Raw genomic sequence first — 21,112 nt, 5'->3', positions numbered from 1 at the left:
ACAATTCTCATACATAGTAACAAACAGATAATGATGTGTGTTTAACAATTCTTGTACATAGTAACAAACAGATAATGATGTGTGTTTAACAATTCTTGAACATCATAACAACCAGATCATGACATGTTTAACTATTCTCGTGCATAGTAACAAACAGATCATGACGTGTGTTTAACAATTCTTGTACATAGTAACAACCAGATCATGACGTGTCTTTAACAATTCTCATACATCGTAACAAACAGATCATGACGTGTCTTTAACAATTCTCATACATAGTAACAACCAGATCATGACGTGTCTTTAACAATTCTCATACATAGTAACAAACAGATCATGACGTGTGTTTAACAATTCTCGTACATAGTTACAAACAGATCATGATGTGTGTTTAACAATTCTTGAACATCATAACAACCAGATCATGACGTGTTTAACAATTCTCGTGCATAGTAACAAACAGATCATGACGTGTGTTTAACAATTCTCATACATAGTAACAACCAGATCATGACGTGTATTTAACAATTCTCGTACATAGTAACAAACAGATAATGATGTGTGTTTAACAATTCTTGTACATAGTAACAAACAGATCATGACGTGTGTTTAACAATTCTTGTACATAGTAACAACCAGATCATGACGTGTGTTTAACAATTCTCATACATAGTAACAACCAGATCATGACGTGTGGTTAACAATTCTCGTACATAGTAACAAACAGATCATGACGTGTGGTTAACAATTCTTGTACATAGTAACAACCAGATCATGACGTGTGTTTAACAATTCTCATACATAGTAACAAACAGATCATGACGTGTGTTTAACAATTCTCGTACATAGTAACAAACAGATAATGATGTGTGTTTAACAATTCTCATAAATAGTAACAAACAGATCATGACGTGTGTTTAACAATTCTTGTACATAGTAACAACCAGATCATGACGTGTGTTTAACAATTCTCATACATAGTAACAAACAGATCATGACGTGTGGTTAACAATTCTCGTACATAGTAACAACCAGATCATGACGTGTGGTTAACAATTCTCGTGCATAGTAACAAACAGATCATGACGTGTGTTTAACAATTCTCATACATAGTAACAAACAGATAATGATGTGTGTTTAACAATTCTTGTACATAGTAACAAACAGATCATGACGTGTGTTTAACAATTCTTGTACATAGTAACAACCAGATCATGACGTGTGTTTAACAATTCTCATACATAGTAACAAACAGATCATGACGTGTGGTTAACAATTCTCGTACATAGTAACAAACAGATAATGATGTGTGTTTAACAATTCTCATACATAGTAACAAACAGATCATGACGTGTGTTTAACAAGTCTTGTACATAGTAACAACCAGATCATGACGTGTGTTTAACAATTCTCATACATAGTAACAAACAGATCATGACGTGTGGTTAACAATTCTCGTACATAGTAACAACCAGATCATGACGTGTGGTTAACAATTCTCGTGCATAGTAACAAACAGATCATGACGTGTGTTTAACAATTCTTGAACATCGTAACAACCAGATCATGACGTGTGTTTAACAATTCTTGTACATAGTAACAACCAGATCATGACGTGTGTTTAACAATTCTCGTGCATAGTAACAAACAGATCATGACGTGTGGTTAACAATTCTTGAACATCGTAACAACCAGATCATGACGTGTGTTTAACAATTCTTGTACATAGTAACCAGCTCATGACGTGTTTAACAATTCTCGTACATAGTAACAAACAGATCACGACGTGTGTTTAACAATTCTCATACATAGTAACAAACAGATCATGACGTGTGGTTAACAATTCTCGTACATAGTAACAACCAGATCATGACGTGTGGTTAACAATTCTCGTGCATAGTAACAAACAGATCATGACGTGTGGTTAACAATTCTCATACATAGTAACAAACAGATCATGACGTGTGTTTAACAATTCTCATACATAGTAACAAACAGATAATGATGTGTGTTTAACAATTCTTGTACATAGTAACAAACAGATCATGACGTGTGTTTAACAATTCTTGTACATAGTAACAACCAGATCATGACGTGTGTTTAACAATTCTCATACATAGTAACAAACAGATAATGATGTGTGTTTAACAATTCTTGTACATAGTAACAAACAGATCATGACGTGTGTTTAACAATTCTTGTACATAGTAACAACCAGATCATGACGTGTGTTTAACAATTCTCATACATAGTAACAAACAGATAATGACGTGTATTTAACAATTATTGTACATAGTAACAACCAGATCATGACATGTGTTTAACAATTCTCATACATAGTAACAAACAGATAATGACGTGTATTTAACAATTATTGTACATAGTAACAACCAGATCATGACGTGTGTTTAACAATTCTTGTACATAGTAACAACCAGATCATGACGTGTGTTTAACAATTATTGTACATAGTAACAACCAGATCATGACGTGTGTTTAACAATTCTTGTACATAGTAACAACCAGATCATGACATGTGTTTAACAATTCTCGTACATAGTAACAAACAGATAATGATGTGTGTTTAACAATTCTTGTACATAGTAACAACCAGATCATGACGTGTGTTTAACAATTCTTGTACATAGTAACAACCAGATCATGACGTGTGTTTAACAATTATTGTACATAGTAACAACCAGATCATGACGTGTGTTTAACAATTCTTGTACATAGTAACAACCAGATCATGACATGTGTTTAACAATTCTCGTACATAGTAACAAACAGATAATGACGTGTGTTTAACAATTCTTGTACATAGTAACAACCAGATCATGACGTGTGTTTAACAATTATTGTACATAGTAACAACCAGATCATGACGTGTGTTTAACAATTCTTGTACATAGTAACAACCAGATCATGACATGTGTTTAACAATTCTCATACATAGTAACAAACAGATAATGACGTGTATTTAACAATTATTGTACATAGTAACAACCAGATCATGACGTGTGTTTAACAATTCTTGTACATAGTAACAACCAGATCATGACGTGTGTTTAACAATTATTGTACATAGTAACAACCAGATCATGACGTGTGTTTAACAATTATTGTACATAGTAACAACCAGATCATGACGTGTGTTTAACAATTCTTGTACATAGTAACAACCAGATCATGACATGTGTTTAACAATTATTGTACATAGTAACAACCAGATCATGACGTGTATTTAACAATTCTTGTACATAGTAACAACCAGATCATGACATGTGTTTAAGAATTCTCGTACATAGTAACAAACAGATCATTCCATTAAGCATCATAATATGGTGTGCGACCCCCCCCCCCCCACCCCCCATAGGTTGACCTGCACATGTTTCTCACCTTAAGCGATCAAGATTTAAAGGAGTTGGGTGTAAACACCTTTGGTGCTCGTAGAAAAATGCTTCTGGCTATCTCAGGTGAGTTTAATGCACCTTTTTAAGGATAAAGGTCAAACATTTTTTTTTATTATTATTTAATTCACTGTTTAACTCTGTCGTGGAATGGTACTTTCGGATTTAGCATTAACGGTACGAAACTTGTTTCAAATGCAAACTTTAAAAAGGCCTCATGAGGTACATTATATGATGAACATTTTTAACAACACAAGACAGCTGACAATTGATTTTGTGAGAGAAAATTGTGGCCTTGTTTTAAAAAGTCAGCCTGCCAATCCTGAAAAAGAGGAAGTCTTGATTAGATGGCATCCTTTTCTTACAGACAATCTGCCCACATGTGATTATATGGTCAGAATAAACACCTGGGTGGTTCACACAAACCCTGATCACCATATATGGTATAAATTACGTCATTCAAAATACCCTTCATATCGACCCATTATGTCGAAGAAAGTGTCATTGAATCACAACTACTTGATAGATTTTCCTCATCTTGGTGTCGATTTATTTGTTTTAAGGCTCACGGATTTAGAATCTAACAACAAGATCACAACCCAACCACGTTTTAATTGCAAGGCTGGCTAACTAAAACCCTTTATGGTTAACTAGCAGGAGTACCCGGCGTTGCCCGGTGATGTTCTAATCCTGTTCACATTTTGAAGAAATCATTTTTTTTTTTCTATTCCGCTATTTACTCCCAATAAGGAAAATTTATATTTAATATGATATTACACTCCCCCTTCCCCCCCTTAACCCCAAACACATACTAATCGAGGATAATTTAATGTTACATTTTATATGGCTACAAAGGCTCAGGAAATATAAAGTTTTTGTTTTCATCCTGTTACGTGGTCCTCCCGGTAACTACCTGGTCTTGGTGACCCCCGGACCGTGAGAGGACCTTCGCCAGCAAATAGTATTATATAGGCGCATTCGCCACGCAATCCATAGGAATTTCACCCAGGCGACAACTGATGTGCAAGTATATATTTCCAATGGTAATGATACCAAACACTTTCAAAGACACCACCACGGAGATTTTCCCCGAGCAATCAACAATACACAACCAGGCACAATCAATATTACAACCATGTGAACTCATCTACACAAACTCTAAGATGGCCATCTTAATCTTATACATTCCTCACGTGAGCCCCACTCCTGACTCCCTCCGTGGTCAATGTCTCTCCTCTCCGCACACGGGCGGTTGAACGAGCCCCGGGCGGACGTGCTCTAAACGTGCCGTCTCGGACTGGGGCCGCGGCTGCAGCGCACCTCCTTGCCAAGCCACGGGGCAAACCCAGCGCGGCGTCCAACGTGCGCGAGGCCCCAAGTGCGGACCCGTACGCGTCTTTGTAGACGGGGCCAAAACCCAGCGCGGCTTTCGACGCGAGCGAGGCCCAACGTGCGGACCCGTACGCGTCTTTGTAGACGGGGCAAACTGTCCCGGACGCTTGGTTTCGTGCACGAACTCACAGTGACTGGACGTGTCCAAAGGTATTTACCGCCCAGGTAACTCCTCTCGCCAGACGTTTCGCAACGGCGCGTTTTCCGCGCAGCGTAAGGTCGATTCCACCTTCTCGTCGTCGCGGGGCGAGGAAGAAGAAGCACCGTCCTTTTCTCTCCTCGTGTCTTTTCTTCTTCCGTTTCCGGCCACTTCCGTTTCCGGCCACTGGTTCCGAAGGGCTCCTGACCCTCCCATCACAACAACCCTTAATATAATACACACGGATAAGCAACCTGAATGGCAATTTACATACATTCACCTAAATATGTAACACTCCCCCCCTTCAAGAAAGAAAGTTTGAACCCAGCGAAACTTTCTTTGCCGGCCAATTTGGAGAAACAAACCAGATCACTCAACCCCCCCCCCCCCCAGATTAACTCAATCTGGACAAAGCGTCCGCCACGACATTGTCCCGGCCCCGTACATGTTCAATTTCCAAGTTGAACCCCTGCAAAGCCAAACTCCATCTCATCAACCTCTGATTTTTATTTTTCATTCTTTGAATGAAGGTTAAGGGGTTGTGATCCGTAAAGACCTTTATGGGAAAGGACGTGATTCCTAAATACACCTCATAATGTTGAAGCCCTAGCAGGAGAGCCAGGGTCTCTTTCTCCACGGTGGCATAATTTACCTGATGTTTATTGAACTTTTTGGAGTAGTAGCACACGGGGTGGTCCACCCCATCCTCATCTTCCTGTAACAAGACCGCTCCCGCCCCCACATCGCTTGCATCTACGGCCAACTTGAAAGGTGCCTGAAAGTCCGGAGCGGTTAGGACCGGAGAGCTCATTAGTATCGCTTTGACATGGGCAAAGGCCGCCTGACATTTGCCATCCCAAACGAATGGGGTCTCCTTTCTCAACAAACTCGTTAAAGGGGCTACCACATCCGAAAAATTCTTACAGAACCGCCGGTACCACCCCGCCATCCCTAAGAATCTCATCAGCTCTTTCTTCCCCTTTGGGACTTGGAAGCGATCGATAGCTTCTACCTTGGCGGTCACTGGTTGTACTTGACCCTGCCCTACTACATGGCCGAGGAACACTACCTGTGCTCTTACAAATTCACTCTTGGCTAAGTTGATGGTCAGACCTGCCTCGGACATCGTCTGAAAAAATGCATGGATTTGCTTAATATGGTCTTCCATGGTCATGGTGTGGATGATTACATCATCCAGATATGCCTCCACCCCCTCCAGGTCTGCAATGAGCCTATTAATCAGTCGTTGAAATGTCGCCGGCCCGTTCTTCAACCCAAAAGGGAGGACCTTGTACTGATATAACCCGTTCGGAGTGACCAAAGCTGAGATTTCTTTGGCTCTATCGGTAAGAGGGATCTGCCAATACCCTTTCAGCAAGTCAAATTTGGTAACAAATTTAGCTGGGCCTATTCGATCAATACAGTCGTCAATCCTCGGGAGCGGATAGGAGTCGGTCTTGGTCACTGCATTCACCCGTTTTAAATCCGTACAACACCGGAAGCTGCCATCGGGTTTCGGAACCAACACACATGGGGAGCTCCATTCACTGTTGCTTGGTTCGATGATGTCATTGTCCAACATATATTGCATCTCCTTCCGAAGGTACTCCATCTTTACCGGGTTCATCCGATAGGGGTGTTGTTTCACTGGAGTGGCCTCCCCCACCTCGATATCATGATATACTAAGTCCGTACGACCAGGTACATCTGTGAACAAATGTTTAAATTCGAACATTAGGCTGGACAGTTGTCCTTGCTGTTCCCTTGTTAAATGACCTAACTTCTCATCCAAATGATTCAACACTTCGGTGTTCGTCAATTTGGGGCAGGCCTGGTCATCCAAGTTATCAAACTTCACACCGGCGTTTCCGTCCATTGTCACTGGTACGACCGGTGAGACAGGAACTACGTCTTCCACCGGTTCCCTCTCATGATATTTCTTCAGTCGGTTGACATGACACAACTGTCGCTTTTTTCGTCGGTCGGGAGTGGTCACCACGTAGTCTGTCTCATTCACCCTCTCCTCCACTGCATAAGGACCGAAATATCTAGCCTGGAGGGGCTGACCTGGAACGGGCAGCAATACTAACACCCGGTCCTGAGGACTGAAATTCCTTATCTGCGAGGTCTTGTCATGTCTCTCCTTCATTTTCCCCTGGGCCCTTCTCAAGTTCCGTCGTGCCACCTCACACGCCTTTGCCAATCGGTTTTTTACTGTGGCCACATACTCCCTCATCGGTGTCCGGGACTCCTGTAGTAACCACTGTTCTTTCACCAATTTCAACGGTCCCCGCACTGCGTGTCCAAACACCAGTTCAAACGGGCTGAATCCCAAGGAATCCTGCACGGACTCCCTCGCCGCAAACAACAATAGGGGTATCCCTTCATCCCAATCCTTGGCACATTCAAAACAATACGTTCGGATCATATTCTTTAAAGTCTGGTGAAACCTTTCCAGGGCCCCTTGGCTCTCGGGATGGTAGGCGCTGGATCTTACTTGTTCCACCCCCAACAGGTGTACCACTTGCTGGAACAGTGTGGACATGAAATTGGTCCCCTGATCCGATTGAATGATCCTAGGTAGGCCAACCCAAGTGAAAAATTTAATCAAGGCCTTTGCAATAACTGCCGCCGTTATTTTCCTCAGGGGCACTGCCTCGGGGAACCTGGTGGACGCACACATGATGGTCAGTAAGTATTGATGTCCAGCTTTGGTTTTGGGTAAAGGGCCCACACAGTCCACAATGACTCGGCTGAATGGCTCTTCAAAAGCTGGAATTGGCTTTAACGGGGCGGGGGGAATTTTTTGATTCGGCTTTCCCACCAGCTGACAAGAATGGCAGGACTTGCAGAACTCCGCCACATCCCGTCGCAGTCCCGGCCAGAAAAAATGTACTAATATCCTGTCACAGGTCTTGTTCACTCCCAGGTGCCCGGCCCAAGGGGTCTCATGTGCCAAACTCAAGATCTCCTTCCGGTACAGCGGTGGCACCACAATCTGATAGTGAACTTTCCACTCATCGTCTGCGGGTACCTCCGGGGGCCTCCATTTCCTCATTAGGGTTTCCCCCTTCATGAAATACCCCACAGGTATCTTCGTAGCCTCTTCTTCCGTAACGGCTTTCTCCATTAACCTCTGGATCTCCGAGTCTTCGTGTTGTTCTTCCACTAGTCTCCTCCGGACCAGCGCGGTTTGCTCCACTTCGTTCTCTGCGGTCTCCGACGGACACTCCACGTCCCCTTGCGTTCCAGACGCTACCCTTTCTCGAAATTCCTGGGAATCCCTCCCCTGGTTATTTCCCTGTTCCGAGTTGTCTTCCCGTACCTCTAAGGGTTCCAACTCCCCCTCTCTTTCTTCCTCCTTCTCTTCCGCGTGCTTTCTACCCATAGCCCGAGTCACTGCACAGGATGGAAAGATACCCGGAATCTCCATCTCTAACCGAGTGGTGTTATTTTCCTTACTGGGCTTGTCCACCATTCTTGGATTACCCGAAACTCGCCCCCCGGCCAAATCATTCCCGATAATAAAAGAGATTCCCTCCACAGGAAGGGTGGCTTGTAAGCCTACGGTGACCGGCCCGGATACCAACTCAGAACTCAACTGGATGACATGAAGCGGAGCTTTAACATAGCCCCCGACCCCCTGTAAAAGCACACTAACCCCAGTTGCCGTCTTCTCCGACAATGGCAAAATGCCCTCCAGCATCAACGATTGGTGTGCTCCTGTGTCCCTCAATACCCTAACTGGCTTCTGGTTACTCGGGTCGCCATCCAGCGACACGAACCCCTCTGAAATGAAATGTTTGTAGCCCTCCTGAACAAGGTTCTCCCGGGACGCCGTACCTTTGACAGGGGAATCTTCCCCCAGCTCTGCTCTCCAAGAATGATTTCTCACACTTGCCAGTGCATTCGGAGTCGCACTAGACTGATTCCGTTCCGGGTTCTCCCTTTTTCGGAGGTAACATTGGGACATCAAGTGTCCAGTTTTATGGCAAAAAGCACAAGTAGGCCCGGGGGAGAACCTCGGGGTCGGCCTTGAGCCCCCCGAAAAATAAGTTTGTCTTGGGCCCGTAGCCCTCGGATTTCTAACCGTTGGGGTATCATAGTTGTCCCCATAATCATCTCGAGGCCGCCGCCATGTAAGGTCATTCTCCGCCCCGGGTGTTCCATAACTCCCCTGCTGAAGTCTAGGCGAGGAGTTAGGTTTGTGGACCCCTATTCGGTGGGTTAAGGCATAATCATCTGCCATGGTGGCTGCGTCCCACAACTTCGGTACTTTCTTTTCCTGCAGGTACACTTTGATGTCCTCGTGGACACACTGCTGGAATTCCTCCACCAGGATCAAGTCCCGCAATGTTTCGAAGTCTTTCCCGACTCCTTTTGACTCACACCACCGATCAAACATGTTTTCTTTCACTCTGGCAAACTCCACATGGGTCTCACTCTCCCTCTTCCTGGCATTCCTGAATTTTTGCCTGTAAGCTTCCGGAACCAACTCATAGGCTTTGAGGATGTGCTTCTTCAGTACCTCATAATCTGCACATTGGTCCATTGGTAGCGCCGAATAAATTTCCTGAGCTTTCCCCACCAGCACACTTTGCACGAGTATGGTCCATGCCTCCTCCGGCCAGTTTAATTGTCGAGCCACTTTCTCAAAGTGTGGAAAAAATTTCGCGACTTCTTTTTCACTGAACGGTGGAACCAGCCTCACATGTCTGCCCACATCCCAGGTTTTCTGGTTAGGTGTCGACCCCGTCCGCAAGGGTGGTGCCTCTCCCCGTTCTCTCATTAACTCCAGCTCCTTGAATTTGATTTCTTGCTGAAGCTGCATGTCACGTTCCTTTAATTCCCTTTCCGCTTTTCTCTCCTCTGCTTCGAGGTCCCTTGCAGCTCTCCTTTCCTCTGCTTGTTCCTTTTCTCTTCTTTCCTGGAGTTCTCTTTCCACTCTCCTTTCCTCTGCTTGTTTCTCTTCTCTCCTCTCCTCTGCTTTCCTTTCTTCTTCTGCTCTTTCCTTTTCTGCTTTCCTTTCTTCTTCTGCTCTTTCCTTTTCTGCTTTCCTTTCCTCTTCTGCTCTTTCCTTTTCTGCTTTCCTTTCTTCTTCTGCTAACCTTTCCTGGAGTTCTCGTTCCACTCTCCTTTCCTCTGCTTGTTTCTCTTCTCTCCTCTCCTCTGCTTTCCTTTCTTCTTCTGCTCTTTCCTTTTCTGCTTTCCTTTCTTCTTCTGCTCTTTCCTTTTCTGCTTTCCTTTCTTCTTCTGCTCTTTCCTTTTCTGCTTTCCTTTCTTCTTCTTTGATCCGTTCCTGGCTCCGTAATTGCAACTCCAGTTTCCGGAGCTCCACGTCTTCTGGTTCTTCGGGTAGCCACTCCCAGGCTAACTCGTCCCATGTTCCTAATCCCACCATAGATTGTATCACCGTGGCCTGCAACTCTGCCTTCCTCAAATTAGTTCGGACCTCCAAGTTAAAATGTTTGGCCAATTTCAAGAGATCCGACTTTAGCAACGCTCGGAACTGTGCCTCACTCGGGGTTACCCCAAAGTTCTGTGCCACAAACGCCATGGTGCCTATCGTTAACACCTGTTAACCTTCACCCCAAGACTTTCCCCAATTTCTCAAAAAAAAATATTACCAATTAATAATTAATTAATAAATTTTAATTACCAAAAATATTATTATTTTATTATTTTATACACTTTTAGATCCCGGACGTAGACCCAATTGCGAAACCGCAAATCGTAATTTGGACGAGCCCCCAATTCTGTTACGTGGTCCTCCCGGTAACTACCTGGTCTTGGTGACCCCCGGACCGTGAGAGGACCTTCGCCAGCAAATAGTATTATATAGGCGCATTCGCCACGCAATCCATAGGAATTTCACCCAGGCGACAACTGATGTGCAAGTATATATTTCCAATGGTAATGATACCAAACACTTTCAAAGACACCACCACGGAGATTTTCCCCGAGCAATCAACAATACACAACCAGGCACAATCAATATTACAACCATGTGAACTCATCTACACAAACTCTAAGATGGCCATCTTAATCTTATACATTCCTCACGTGAGCCCCACTCCTGACTCCCTCCGTGGTCAATGTCTCTCCTCTCCGCACACGGGCGGTTGAACGAGCCCCGGGCGGACGTGCTCTAAACGTGCCGTCTCGGACTGGGGCCGCGGCTGCAGCGCACCTCCTTGCCAAGCCACGGGGCAAACCCAGCGCGGCGTCCAACGTGCGCGAGGCCCCAAGTGCGGACCCGTACGCGTCTTTGTAGACGGGGCCAAAACCCAGCGCGGCTTTCGACGCGAGCGAGGCCCAACGTGCGGACCCGTACGCGTCTTTGTAGACGGGGCAAACTGTCCCGGACGCTTGGTTTCGTGCACGAACTCACAGTGACTGGACGTGTCCAAAGGTATTTACCGCCCAGGTAACTCCTCTCGCCAGACGTTTCGCAACGGCGCGTTTTCCGCGCAGCGTAAGGTCGATTCCACCTTCTCGTCGTCGCGGGGCGAGGAAGAAGAAGCACCGTCCTTTTCTCTCCTCGTGTCTTTTCTTCTTCCGTTTCCGGCCACTTCCGTTTCCGGCCACTGGTTCCGAAGGGCTCCTGACCCTCCCATCACAACAACCCTTAATATAATACACACGGATAAGCAACCTGAATGGCAATTTACATACATTCACCTAAATATGTAACAATCCAAAAACTTTTTTTTTGCCCCAAACATCCCCTGGTATTCACTGATGAACCTCTTAAAGTTTGATAAACATCCGTTCAGCCATCACCGAGAATAATGGTAACACACACACACACACACACACACACACACACACACACACACACACACACACACACACACACACACACACACACACACACACACACACACACACACACACACACACACACACACACACCCGTAGTAGCTGTCGCTTGACGTTTGTTGGCGTGAATTTGCATCACAATGCCATGACTGAAGATTGAATCTCATATATTGTGTTGATGTGTGTTGTGTTGATGGTGTGAGAAATGGAGAAGGTGAAAGGATTTTGGAGTTTGTTGATGGAGCTGATTTGTTGATTTGTAATACTCAGTTCCAGAAAGAGGATAATAAGCTTGTTACATACACGTCAGGTGGGTCGACGACAACCGTTGACTACCTGATGGTGCGTAGGCGAGATAGGGGGCACCTCTGGGACACAAAGGTGATCCCGGGGGAGGAGGCTGTTTCACAGCACCACTTGGTTGTCTGCGACATAAGGGTGAAAGGTGCGAGGAGAGCTCGGCGGGTAAAGTACCAACCGAGAATAAAGGTGTGGAGGTTGAAATAGGTGACAGTGAGGGAGGCATTAAAAGAGAGGCTGAGTATGGTGGAGAATGATGTGGTTGAGCTTGAAAGTGGTTGGATGTCAATGAAAGATCGTCTGTTGGGAGCCGTTGGTGAGGCATGTGGATGGACAAAAGGACCACCGAGGCACTCGGAAACATGTTGGTGGGATGATGAAGTTGGAAAGAAGATTGACGAGAAGAGGAAGAAGTTCAAAGAGTGGCAGAAGGCAAAGGGTATGGGAGCAGAAAAGGCAGAGCATGAAAGTTATAAGGCAGCCAGGAAGGCGGCAAAGAAAGAGGAAGCAAAGGTGCAGGAGGCATGTAGGAAAATGCTCGGAGAATGCTTGGATTTGGAAGAGGGTCAGAGAGCGGTATTCAGGATTGCAAAGCAGATAGCGAAAGAGGTGTGATGTGATGGGGGTGAGTTGCTTGAAGGATGAAGTGGGACAAATCGTTGTGGACCCAGATGGAATTAAAGGACGATGGAAAAGATATATGGAAATGCTGCTGAATGCAGAGAATTAATGGGATGGCAACATAGAGAGTAACCCAGTTTTAGGAACGGCAGAGAAGATAACCGAGAAGGAAATTGAGGAAGCGATAAAAGCAATGAAGAGTAGAAAAGGGGGAGGGCCGATGGGAGTTGTGGGAGATATGTTGAATGCAGCGGGAAATTGGGGTGTGAAGAGAATGACAGAGATCTGTAATCTGGTGGTGAAAGAAGGCCGCATTCCAGTGGTTTGGGAACTGAGTACCCTCGTCCCTCTATGCAAGGGGAAAGGTGACCCTCTGGACTGTGGCTCGTATCGAGCGATAAAGTTATTGGAGCATGGAATGAAGGTATTGGAAAGGGTGTTGGAGAGGAGGAGAAGGAAGAAAGTGAAGATTGATGAAATGCAGTTTGGATTTATGCCAGGAAGAGGAACGACACATGCTTTTTATTGTGAGGCAGTTGCAGGAGAAGTACATGGAGAAGAGGAAGAAGTTGTTTCTTGGGTTTGTTGATCTGGAGAAAGCATTCGATAGGATTCCACGTGAAGTAGTGACATGGGCATTGAGGAAGTTAGGAGTGGAGGAATGGTTGATCAGAGTAGTGATGGCAATGTACAAAAGAGCGCGCACAGCTGTAAGGACGAAGGACGGGAAAAGTGGTGAGTTTGAGGTGAAGGTGGGAGTGCATCTGGGGTCGGTACTAAATCCACTACTATTTGTAGCTGTGATGGAGGTGCTGGCTCGGAACGTAAGGGAGGGTTTACCGTGGGAGTTGTTGTATGCAGATGATCTGGTTTTGATTGCAGAAAATATGGATGGACTGAAGGAGAAGATGAACAAGTGGAAGGAATGTATGGAGACAAAACGTCTGAAGGTGAATATCGGTAAAACGAAGGTGATGGCAAGTAGTAAAGCATGTGGTGAGGTGGAAAGAACTGGGAAGTGGCTGTGTGCTGTGTGCAGGAAGGGTGGCGGAGTGAATTCCATTCAATGTACAATGTGCGCTGAGTGGGTTCATCAAAAATGTAGTGGTTTGAGAGGGTCATTAACCAGTGTGGCAGCTACATTCAAGTGTAAGGTGTGCACAGGGGGAGCTGCAGATGGAGGAAATGTTGAGTTGGATCTTGGAGACGGCGTGAAGCTGGAAGGTGTGAAAACATTTTGTTACCTCGGAGACATGCTGAATGGAGAAGGTGGATCAGACTCGGCAACGGTTGCTAGAGTGAGATGTGCATGGAAGAAGTTTCGGGAGCTGAGTGGCGTGCTGACGAGGAGGGGAGTGCCGTTGAAGCTGAAGGGAAAGGTGTATGCTGCATGTGTGAGAAGTGTTATGATTTATGGGAGCGAGACATGGATCATGAATGTAGAGCAGCAACGAAGGCTGGAAAGGGTGGAAATGCGAATGGTTCGGTGGATGTACGGAGTATCGTTGAGAGAGAGGAAGACAAATGATGAATTGCGAAAGATGATGGGAATATTGCCTGTGATTGATGCTGTGAAGAGAAACAGTTTGAGATGGTTTGGTCATGTGTTGAGGAAGGATGAAAGTGACTGGTTGAGAAGAGTGATGAAAATGAATGTAGAAGGAAGTAGAGGACTGGAAAGACTGAGAAAGACTTGGCTGAAGATGGTCGAAGAAGAAATGCGGGCAAGGGGGTTAACAAGGGGAGATGCAGAAAATCGGGCATAATGGAGAAGATTGTCATGGGGACCGCAAGGCTAACTTAGGAAAATAACGCAGGGAAAATGGCCTTAAAATGCCTGTTGTTGTATATTGTGTTGATTGTTTGTGTTTACTTATATTTATTTTACATCGAATGGTTTACCTGTGAACAATGAGAAAAATACATCAAAATGTCAATGGTTTTCGTAATTGTGTTGTACGGAGTTAAAGCCAGCCCATCAGTCGACCATATTTGGTCGAATTACAAAACAAAATCTTCTGCATATGTATACTCACATGTATTGTCTTTGTGCCAAGTTTGAACAAAACTAGTGCCTGCATGTCGAGAAATGGTTGGGGACACGTTTAAGTAACAAAATGGCCGCCAGTTGGCGGGAATGTATGGATGGCCATCTTGGATATGATATCGAAAAAAATGACACATGACTGGGTAATTGCCCAGGGCCCCATGCTGAGGGGGGGGTGGGGGGGGAGAGGGGGCGAGGGGAGTGAGTGATGGCCAGTGGGTGTGGGGGGGGAGAGGGGAGTGAGTGATGGCCAGTGGGTGTGGGGGGGGGGGGGGGAAGAGGGGAGTGAGTGATGGCCAGTGTGCATGATATGCCATATGACCTCCAGAAGAATCCATCAATTACATCATCCAGTGTATAGAATGAAAAATGTGATAGTGTTTTCATCGACTGTATTTGAGTTTTCTCCGATAGCAAAAAATTCCACAAACTCGGTCCAGATATCTACCTTCCCTTCGTAAATAGTATTTGTAATTGTCATTGTATTTTTTTTTTATGACGCCCACACATTGACACTTGATCGATCTTGCTAGCGCTATTCATCAGTTGTAATTATTTTTTTCAAAAATGGCGCTGACGTTTCAAAAATCGTGCTGACGTTACTTTACAGCGTACCTCGGCAAAGTTAAGCAAAAACAATGAAACAAAATTATCAAAGAGGAGCGAAAAAACGAAAAAAAACAAAAGCAGACAAGAAATTCCATGAAAGTCTTCAAAAAGTTGCTAATTTCTTCAAAAGTCAAACCGAGAATGAAGCGGAAGCGCTGGCAGTAGCAGCGGTAACGTTCGAGCTGATTTTTTTCGGGCAGCTGACACAAAATTGTCACTATGGGAGTAGGTCCTCCTGTAGAATTTTGTGACAAGTATGACGTCATAGGTCACGTGGTACAGGCGCCATCTTCCGAAAAATTTGCACCACAATATCTCAGAGTTGTTAGGGTTCTGCAAAACCATGAGGGTTCAACATTATGGATGGACTGAAGGAGAAGATGAACAAGTAAAAGGAATGTATGGAGGCAAAAGGTCTGAAGGTGAATATCAGAAAGACGAAGGTGATGGCAAGTGGTAAAGCATGTGTTGAGGTGGAAAGAACTAGGAAGTGGCCGTGTGCTGTGTGCAGGAAGGGTGTCGGAGTGAACTCCATTCAATGTACAATGTGCGCTGAGTGCGTTCATCAAAAATGTAGTGGTCTCACAGGGTCATTAACCAGTGTGGCAGCTACATTCAAGTGTAAGATGTGCACAGAGGGAGCTGCAGATGGAGGAAATGTTGAGTTGGATCTTGGAGACCGCGTGAAGCTGGAAGGTGTGAAAACATTTTGCTACCAAGGAGACATGCTGAATGGAGAAGGTGGATCAGACTCGGCAACGGTTGCGAGAGTGAGATGTGCATGGAAGAAGTTTCGGGAACTGAGTGGCGTGCTGACGAGGAGGGGAGTGTTGTTGAAGCTGAAGGGAAATGTGTATGCTGCATGTGTGAGAAGTGTTATGATTTATGGGAGCGAGACATGGGTAATGAACGTAGAGCAGCAACGAGGCTGGAAAGGGTGGAAATGCGAATGGTTCGATGGATGTGCGGAGTATCGTTGAGAGGAAGAAAAATGATGAATTGCGAAAGATGATGGGAATAGAGCCTGTGATGGATGCTGTGAAGAGAAACAGGTCGAGATGGTTTGGTCATGTGTTGAGGAAGGATGAAAGTGACTGGTTGAGAAGAGTGATGGAAATGAATGTAGAAGGAATAGTTCGGTTCACTATGTTTTTTCGTTCAAAATCATGGTAGATTAGCAAACCTATACATTTTTGGAAACGTTATTACATGGAAAATCTGAAAATCAATGTTTACATTTGCCAATTCTGACCAATTCGATTCGACCAATTCGACCAAATTGACCAATTCCAGTCGACCAATTCGACCATTCAACCAATTTGATCGATTCGATTCGATTCATCGAATTCGATTCGATCGACCATTCGACCAATTCGATTTGCCAATCAATTTGACCGACCTTTGCTTGTGTGGAACGGACTGTGAAAACGATGCGGACTATATTGTCGGATACGACACACAGGACAGTGATGACGAACTCTGAATGGCATATTCTGTAATCGTGTATGTTTGATGCCATTGACTGCCTGTGTATATTTTGTCATTGACTGCCTGTGTAGATGTGAAGTTATACTGACTGCATGTGTATGTATGATTTTGCTGACTGCCCGTGTATGTTTGGTGATATGAATTATTGTGACACATTTTGATGTTATTAACTGCCTGTACAAAATGATAACATGTATTTGATTATGCAACTTATCGCGAATATAAAGACAGTATTTTGCAATTCAAAACCTTTGATTCGTGTCTTACCATTCCCCATAGCACTAATTTGATACTTTCATTGGATTCCTTGTCCCTGAAAATATAGGTTTAGTATATTTTTAAAAGTTTTTAGGGTAATTAGAGGCAGAAATAGAACAAAATATGTATTTTACAGTGGCCATTTTGAAAATCCAAAATGGCCGCCATACAGGTATCTCTCCAAATGTAAACATTGATTTTTAGTTTCCTTATGCTATAACCTTTCCAAAAATGTATAGGTTTGCTAATCTACCATGATTTTGAACGAAATATAATTTATTGACATCGTGAACCTGACTAGAAGTAGAGGACGGGGAAGACCGAGAAAGACTTGGCTAAAGATGGTGGAAGAAGAAATGCGGGCAAGGGGGTTAACAAGGGGAGATGCAGAAAATAGGGCAAAATGGAGAAGATTGTCATGGGGACCGCAAGGCTAACCCCCACTCTAGCAGGGAAAATGGCCTTAAAATGCCTGTTGTTTGTTTGTTATCCAATCAGTATAAATTTTATTTTCTCTGCAACTGTTGGTCCAATGGACACGAAATTTTCACCATAGGTGCACCTCCTCCTGTATAATTTTTAGCTCACCTGAAACCCATTTCCGGGGAGCTTATGCGATGGCACATTGTCCTACGTCAGTCCATCGGTCTGTCAACACTTGCAACTTCTTCTCCGAAACCGCTGATGGGATTGTGACGAGACTTGGCACAAATGATATGTGCTATATTCTGGCTGTAGTTTGTTCACGGCATTAAAGAAAAATGGGGGTTTTCATCCCCCAGTAGGTTTCACCCCCCAAAATAGGAATTTGCTTTTTCCTCTGAAACTATTTCATCGAAACAATGTGTACTTGACCACAACCTTCATCACTTGTGCTGTGCCAAAGTTTGTTCACAGCACGAAGAAATTGGAAGCCGAAGAGGATCTATTGTAGGTCCAGGTTTCACCCCCCAAAATAAATATTTGCCTTCTTCTCTGAAACTACATATACGATTTTGATGAAACTTGACCGCAGCCTTTACCACCCGTGATGTACCAAAGTTTGTTCACGGCATTAAAAAAAGAAAAGAAAATGGGGGTCTACTGGGGGGGGGGGATGGGGGGGCGAAGGGTTGCCTCCCCAAAATAGGTGTTGCCCGGTAAACCTGGACACACAAATTCACTCGGGGATACTCCAACTGGAATAATTTTACTGTATCGTCGCAAATTTACTGTATCGATGGGGGTGAGTTGCTTGAAGGATGAAGTGGGACAAATCGTTGTCGACCCAGATGGAATTAAAGGAAGATGGAAAAGATATATGGAAATGCTGTTGAATACAGAGAATGAATGGGATGGCAACATAGAGAGTAACCCAGTTTTAGGATCGGCAGAGAAGATAACTGAGAAGGAAGTTGAGGAAGCGATAAAAGCAATGAAGAGTGGAAAAGCGGGAGGGCCGACGGGAGTTGTGGGAGATATGTTGAAGGCAGCAGGAAGTTGGGGTGTGAAGAGAATGACAGAGATCTGTAATCTGGTGGTGAAAGAAGGCCGCATTCCAGTGGTTTGGGAACTGAGTACCCTCGTCCCTCTATACAAGGGGAAAGGTGACCCTCTGGAGTGTGGCTCGTACCGAGCGATAAAGTTATTGGAGCATGGAATGAAGGTATTGGAAAGGGTGTTGGAAAGGAGGGTAAGGAAGAAAGTGAAGATCGACGAAATGCAGTTTGGATTTATGCCAGGAAGAGGAACGACAGATGCGCTTTTCATTGTGAGGCAGTTGCAGGAGAAGTACATGGATAAGAGGAAGAAGTTGTTTTTTGGGTTTGTTGATCTGGAGAAAGCATTCGATAGGGTTCCACGCAAAGTATTGACATGGGCATTGAGGAAGTTAGGAGTGGAGGAATGGTTGATCAGAGTAGTGATGGCAATGTACAAAAGAGCACGCACAGCTGTAAGGACGAAGGACGGGAACAGTGGTGAGTTTGAGGTGAAGGTGGGAGTGCATATGGGGTCGGTACTAAGTCCACTACTATTTGTAGCTGTGATGGAGGTGCTGGCTCAGAACGTAAAGGAGGGTTTACCGTGGGAGTTGTTGTATGCAGATGATCTGGTGTTGATTGCGGAAAGTATGGATGGACTGAAGGAAAAGATGAACAAGTGGAAGGAATGTATGGAGACAAAAGGTCTGAAGGTGAATATCGGAAAGACAAAGGTGATGGCAAGTGGTAAAGCATGTGGTGAGGTGGAAAGAACTGGGAAGTGGCCGTGTGCTGTGTGCAGGAAGGGTGTCGGAATTCAATGTACAATGTGTGCTGAGTGGGTTCATCAAAAATGTAGTGGTCTGAGAGGGTCATTTACCAGTGTGGCAGCTACATTCAAATGTAAGGTGTGCGCAGAGGGAGCTGCAGATGGAGGAAATGTTGAGTTGGATCTTGGAGGCGGCGTGAAGCTGGAAGGTGTGAAAACATTTTGCTACCTCGGAGACATGCTGAATGGAGAAGGTGGATCAGACTCGGCAACGGTTGCTCGAGTGAGATGTGCATGGAAGAAGTTTCGGGAACTGAGTGGCGTGCTGATGAGGAGGAGAGTGTCGCTGAAGCTGAAGGGAAAGGTGTATGCTGCATGTGTGAGAAGTGTTATGATTTATGGGAGCGAGACATGGGTAATGAACGTAGAGCAGCAACGAAGGCTGGAAAGGGTGGAAATGCGAATGGTTCGATGGATGTGCGGAGTATCGTTGAGAGAGAGGAAGACAAATGATGAATTGCGAAAGATGATGGGAATATTGCCTGTGATTGATGCTGTGAAGAGAAACAGGTCGAGATGGTTTGTTCATGTGTTGAGGAAGGATGAAAGTGACTGGTTGAAAAGAGTGATGGAAATGAATGTAGAAGGAAGTAGAGGACGGGGAAGACCGAGAAAGACTTGGCTACAGATGGTGGAAGAAGAAATGCGGGCAAGGGGGTTAACAAGGAGAGATGCAGAACATAGGGCAAAATGGAGAAGATTGTCATGGGGCCCTCAAGGCTAACCCCCGCTCTAGCAGGGAAAATGGCCTTAAAATGCATGTTGTTGTTGTTGTTGTTGTTGTTGTTGTATCGTCGCAAAATTGAAACTTTGGAATTTTAATCAGATCTTCACAAAACAAAGTCATCATCAAACTGTGGTAAAGGCAAGGCAAACGTGGCAGTGGCATTAAAGCAAGGGAAGGGAACACATTCCTCAGGTCAAGACCACCCTCTTTAGTACATGCATCAGGTGGTGCTTTTTGGTACATTAGAGCTGGCACCATCTAAAGAAATAAAACATTTCTTGACGGAAACATCCTTTGCCTCGTGTTTCAGTACACCTATAATCACGTGATCCCAACCTTGTACAATCTTGTTCACAATTAACTCGTGGGTTTATAACACTAATTATTATTGGGGGAAACTTCGATTTACTTACAAACACGTGTTGTTTTTCCTTGCGATCCAACACTAATCTCCTCCGCAAAACAAATCTCCTTCTCCCCCTGGAACATTCCAGAAGATGCACTCAACCGCTAAATCCAAAACCATCCGTCCATTAAATGCAAACATTGTCAAACATTTCCTCAATAAAACACGACACCCTGTTAACTTTCCACTCCATCATGTTTTTGTTTTTTTTAACGAATATTACAAGTATATTTACCCAAGGATGGCACCTCACTCAGCTTCGCGCAGGCTGTTAATAAGGTCGTGGCCGCCCGTCTTCCCACTTCCAGCCAGAAACACAGTGATAGATCAGGACCGAACGAGGCGAAGTCATAACCACGGCAAGAGCATGTGCACAAATAACCACGAGCCAGGTACAGTTGCTTGCACAAATAACCACGAGCCAGGTACAGTTGCTTGCACAAATAACCACGAGCCAGGTACAGTTGCTTGCACAAATAACCACGAGCCAGGTACAGTTGCTTGCACAAATAACCACGAGCCAGGTACAGTTGCTTGCACAAATAACCACGAGCCAGGTACAGTTGCTTGCACAAATAACCACGAGCCAGGTGCAGTTGCTTGC

At 44.6% G+C, this 21,112-nt stretch overlaps 1 protein-coding gene across 1 annotated transcript in view; it reads left to right on the top strand.

Annotated features, from left to right (window-relative positions):
• The window catches only part of BICC1 (BicC family RNA binding protein 1), a 564,931-nt gene that overhangs the window by 527,647 nt on the left and 16,172 nt on the right, over window positions 1-21,112 (top strand). Inside the window, 1 exon segment of the mRNA XM_078784015.1 lies at window positions 3,377-3,476. Coding sequence (XP_078640141.1) covers window positions 3,377-3,476 — 100 coding nt within the window.

The sequence above is a fragment of the Myxine glutinosa genome, chromosome 8, assembly GCF_964187855.1.
Source record: "Myxine glutinosa chromosome 8, kmMyxGlut1.1, whole genome shotgun sequence".
In the NCBI taxonomy this organism is placed as follows: Eukaryota; Metazoa; Chordata; class Myxini; order Myxiniformes; family Myxinidae; genus Myxine; species Myxine glutinosa.
The sequence above is the reverse complement of the archived record's forward strand: the minus strand, read 5'-3'. Positions and strand labels throughout refer to the sequence as shown.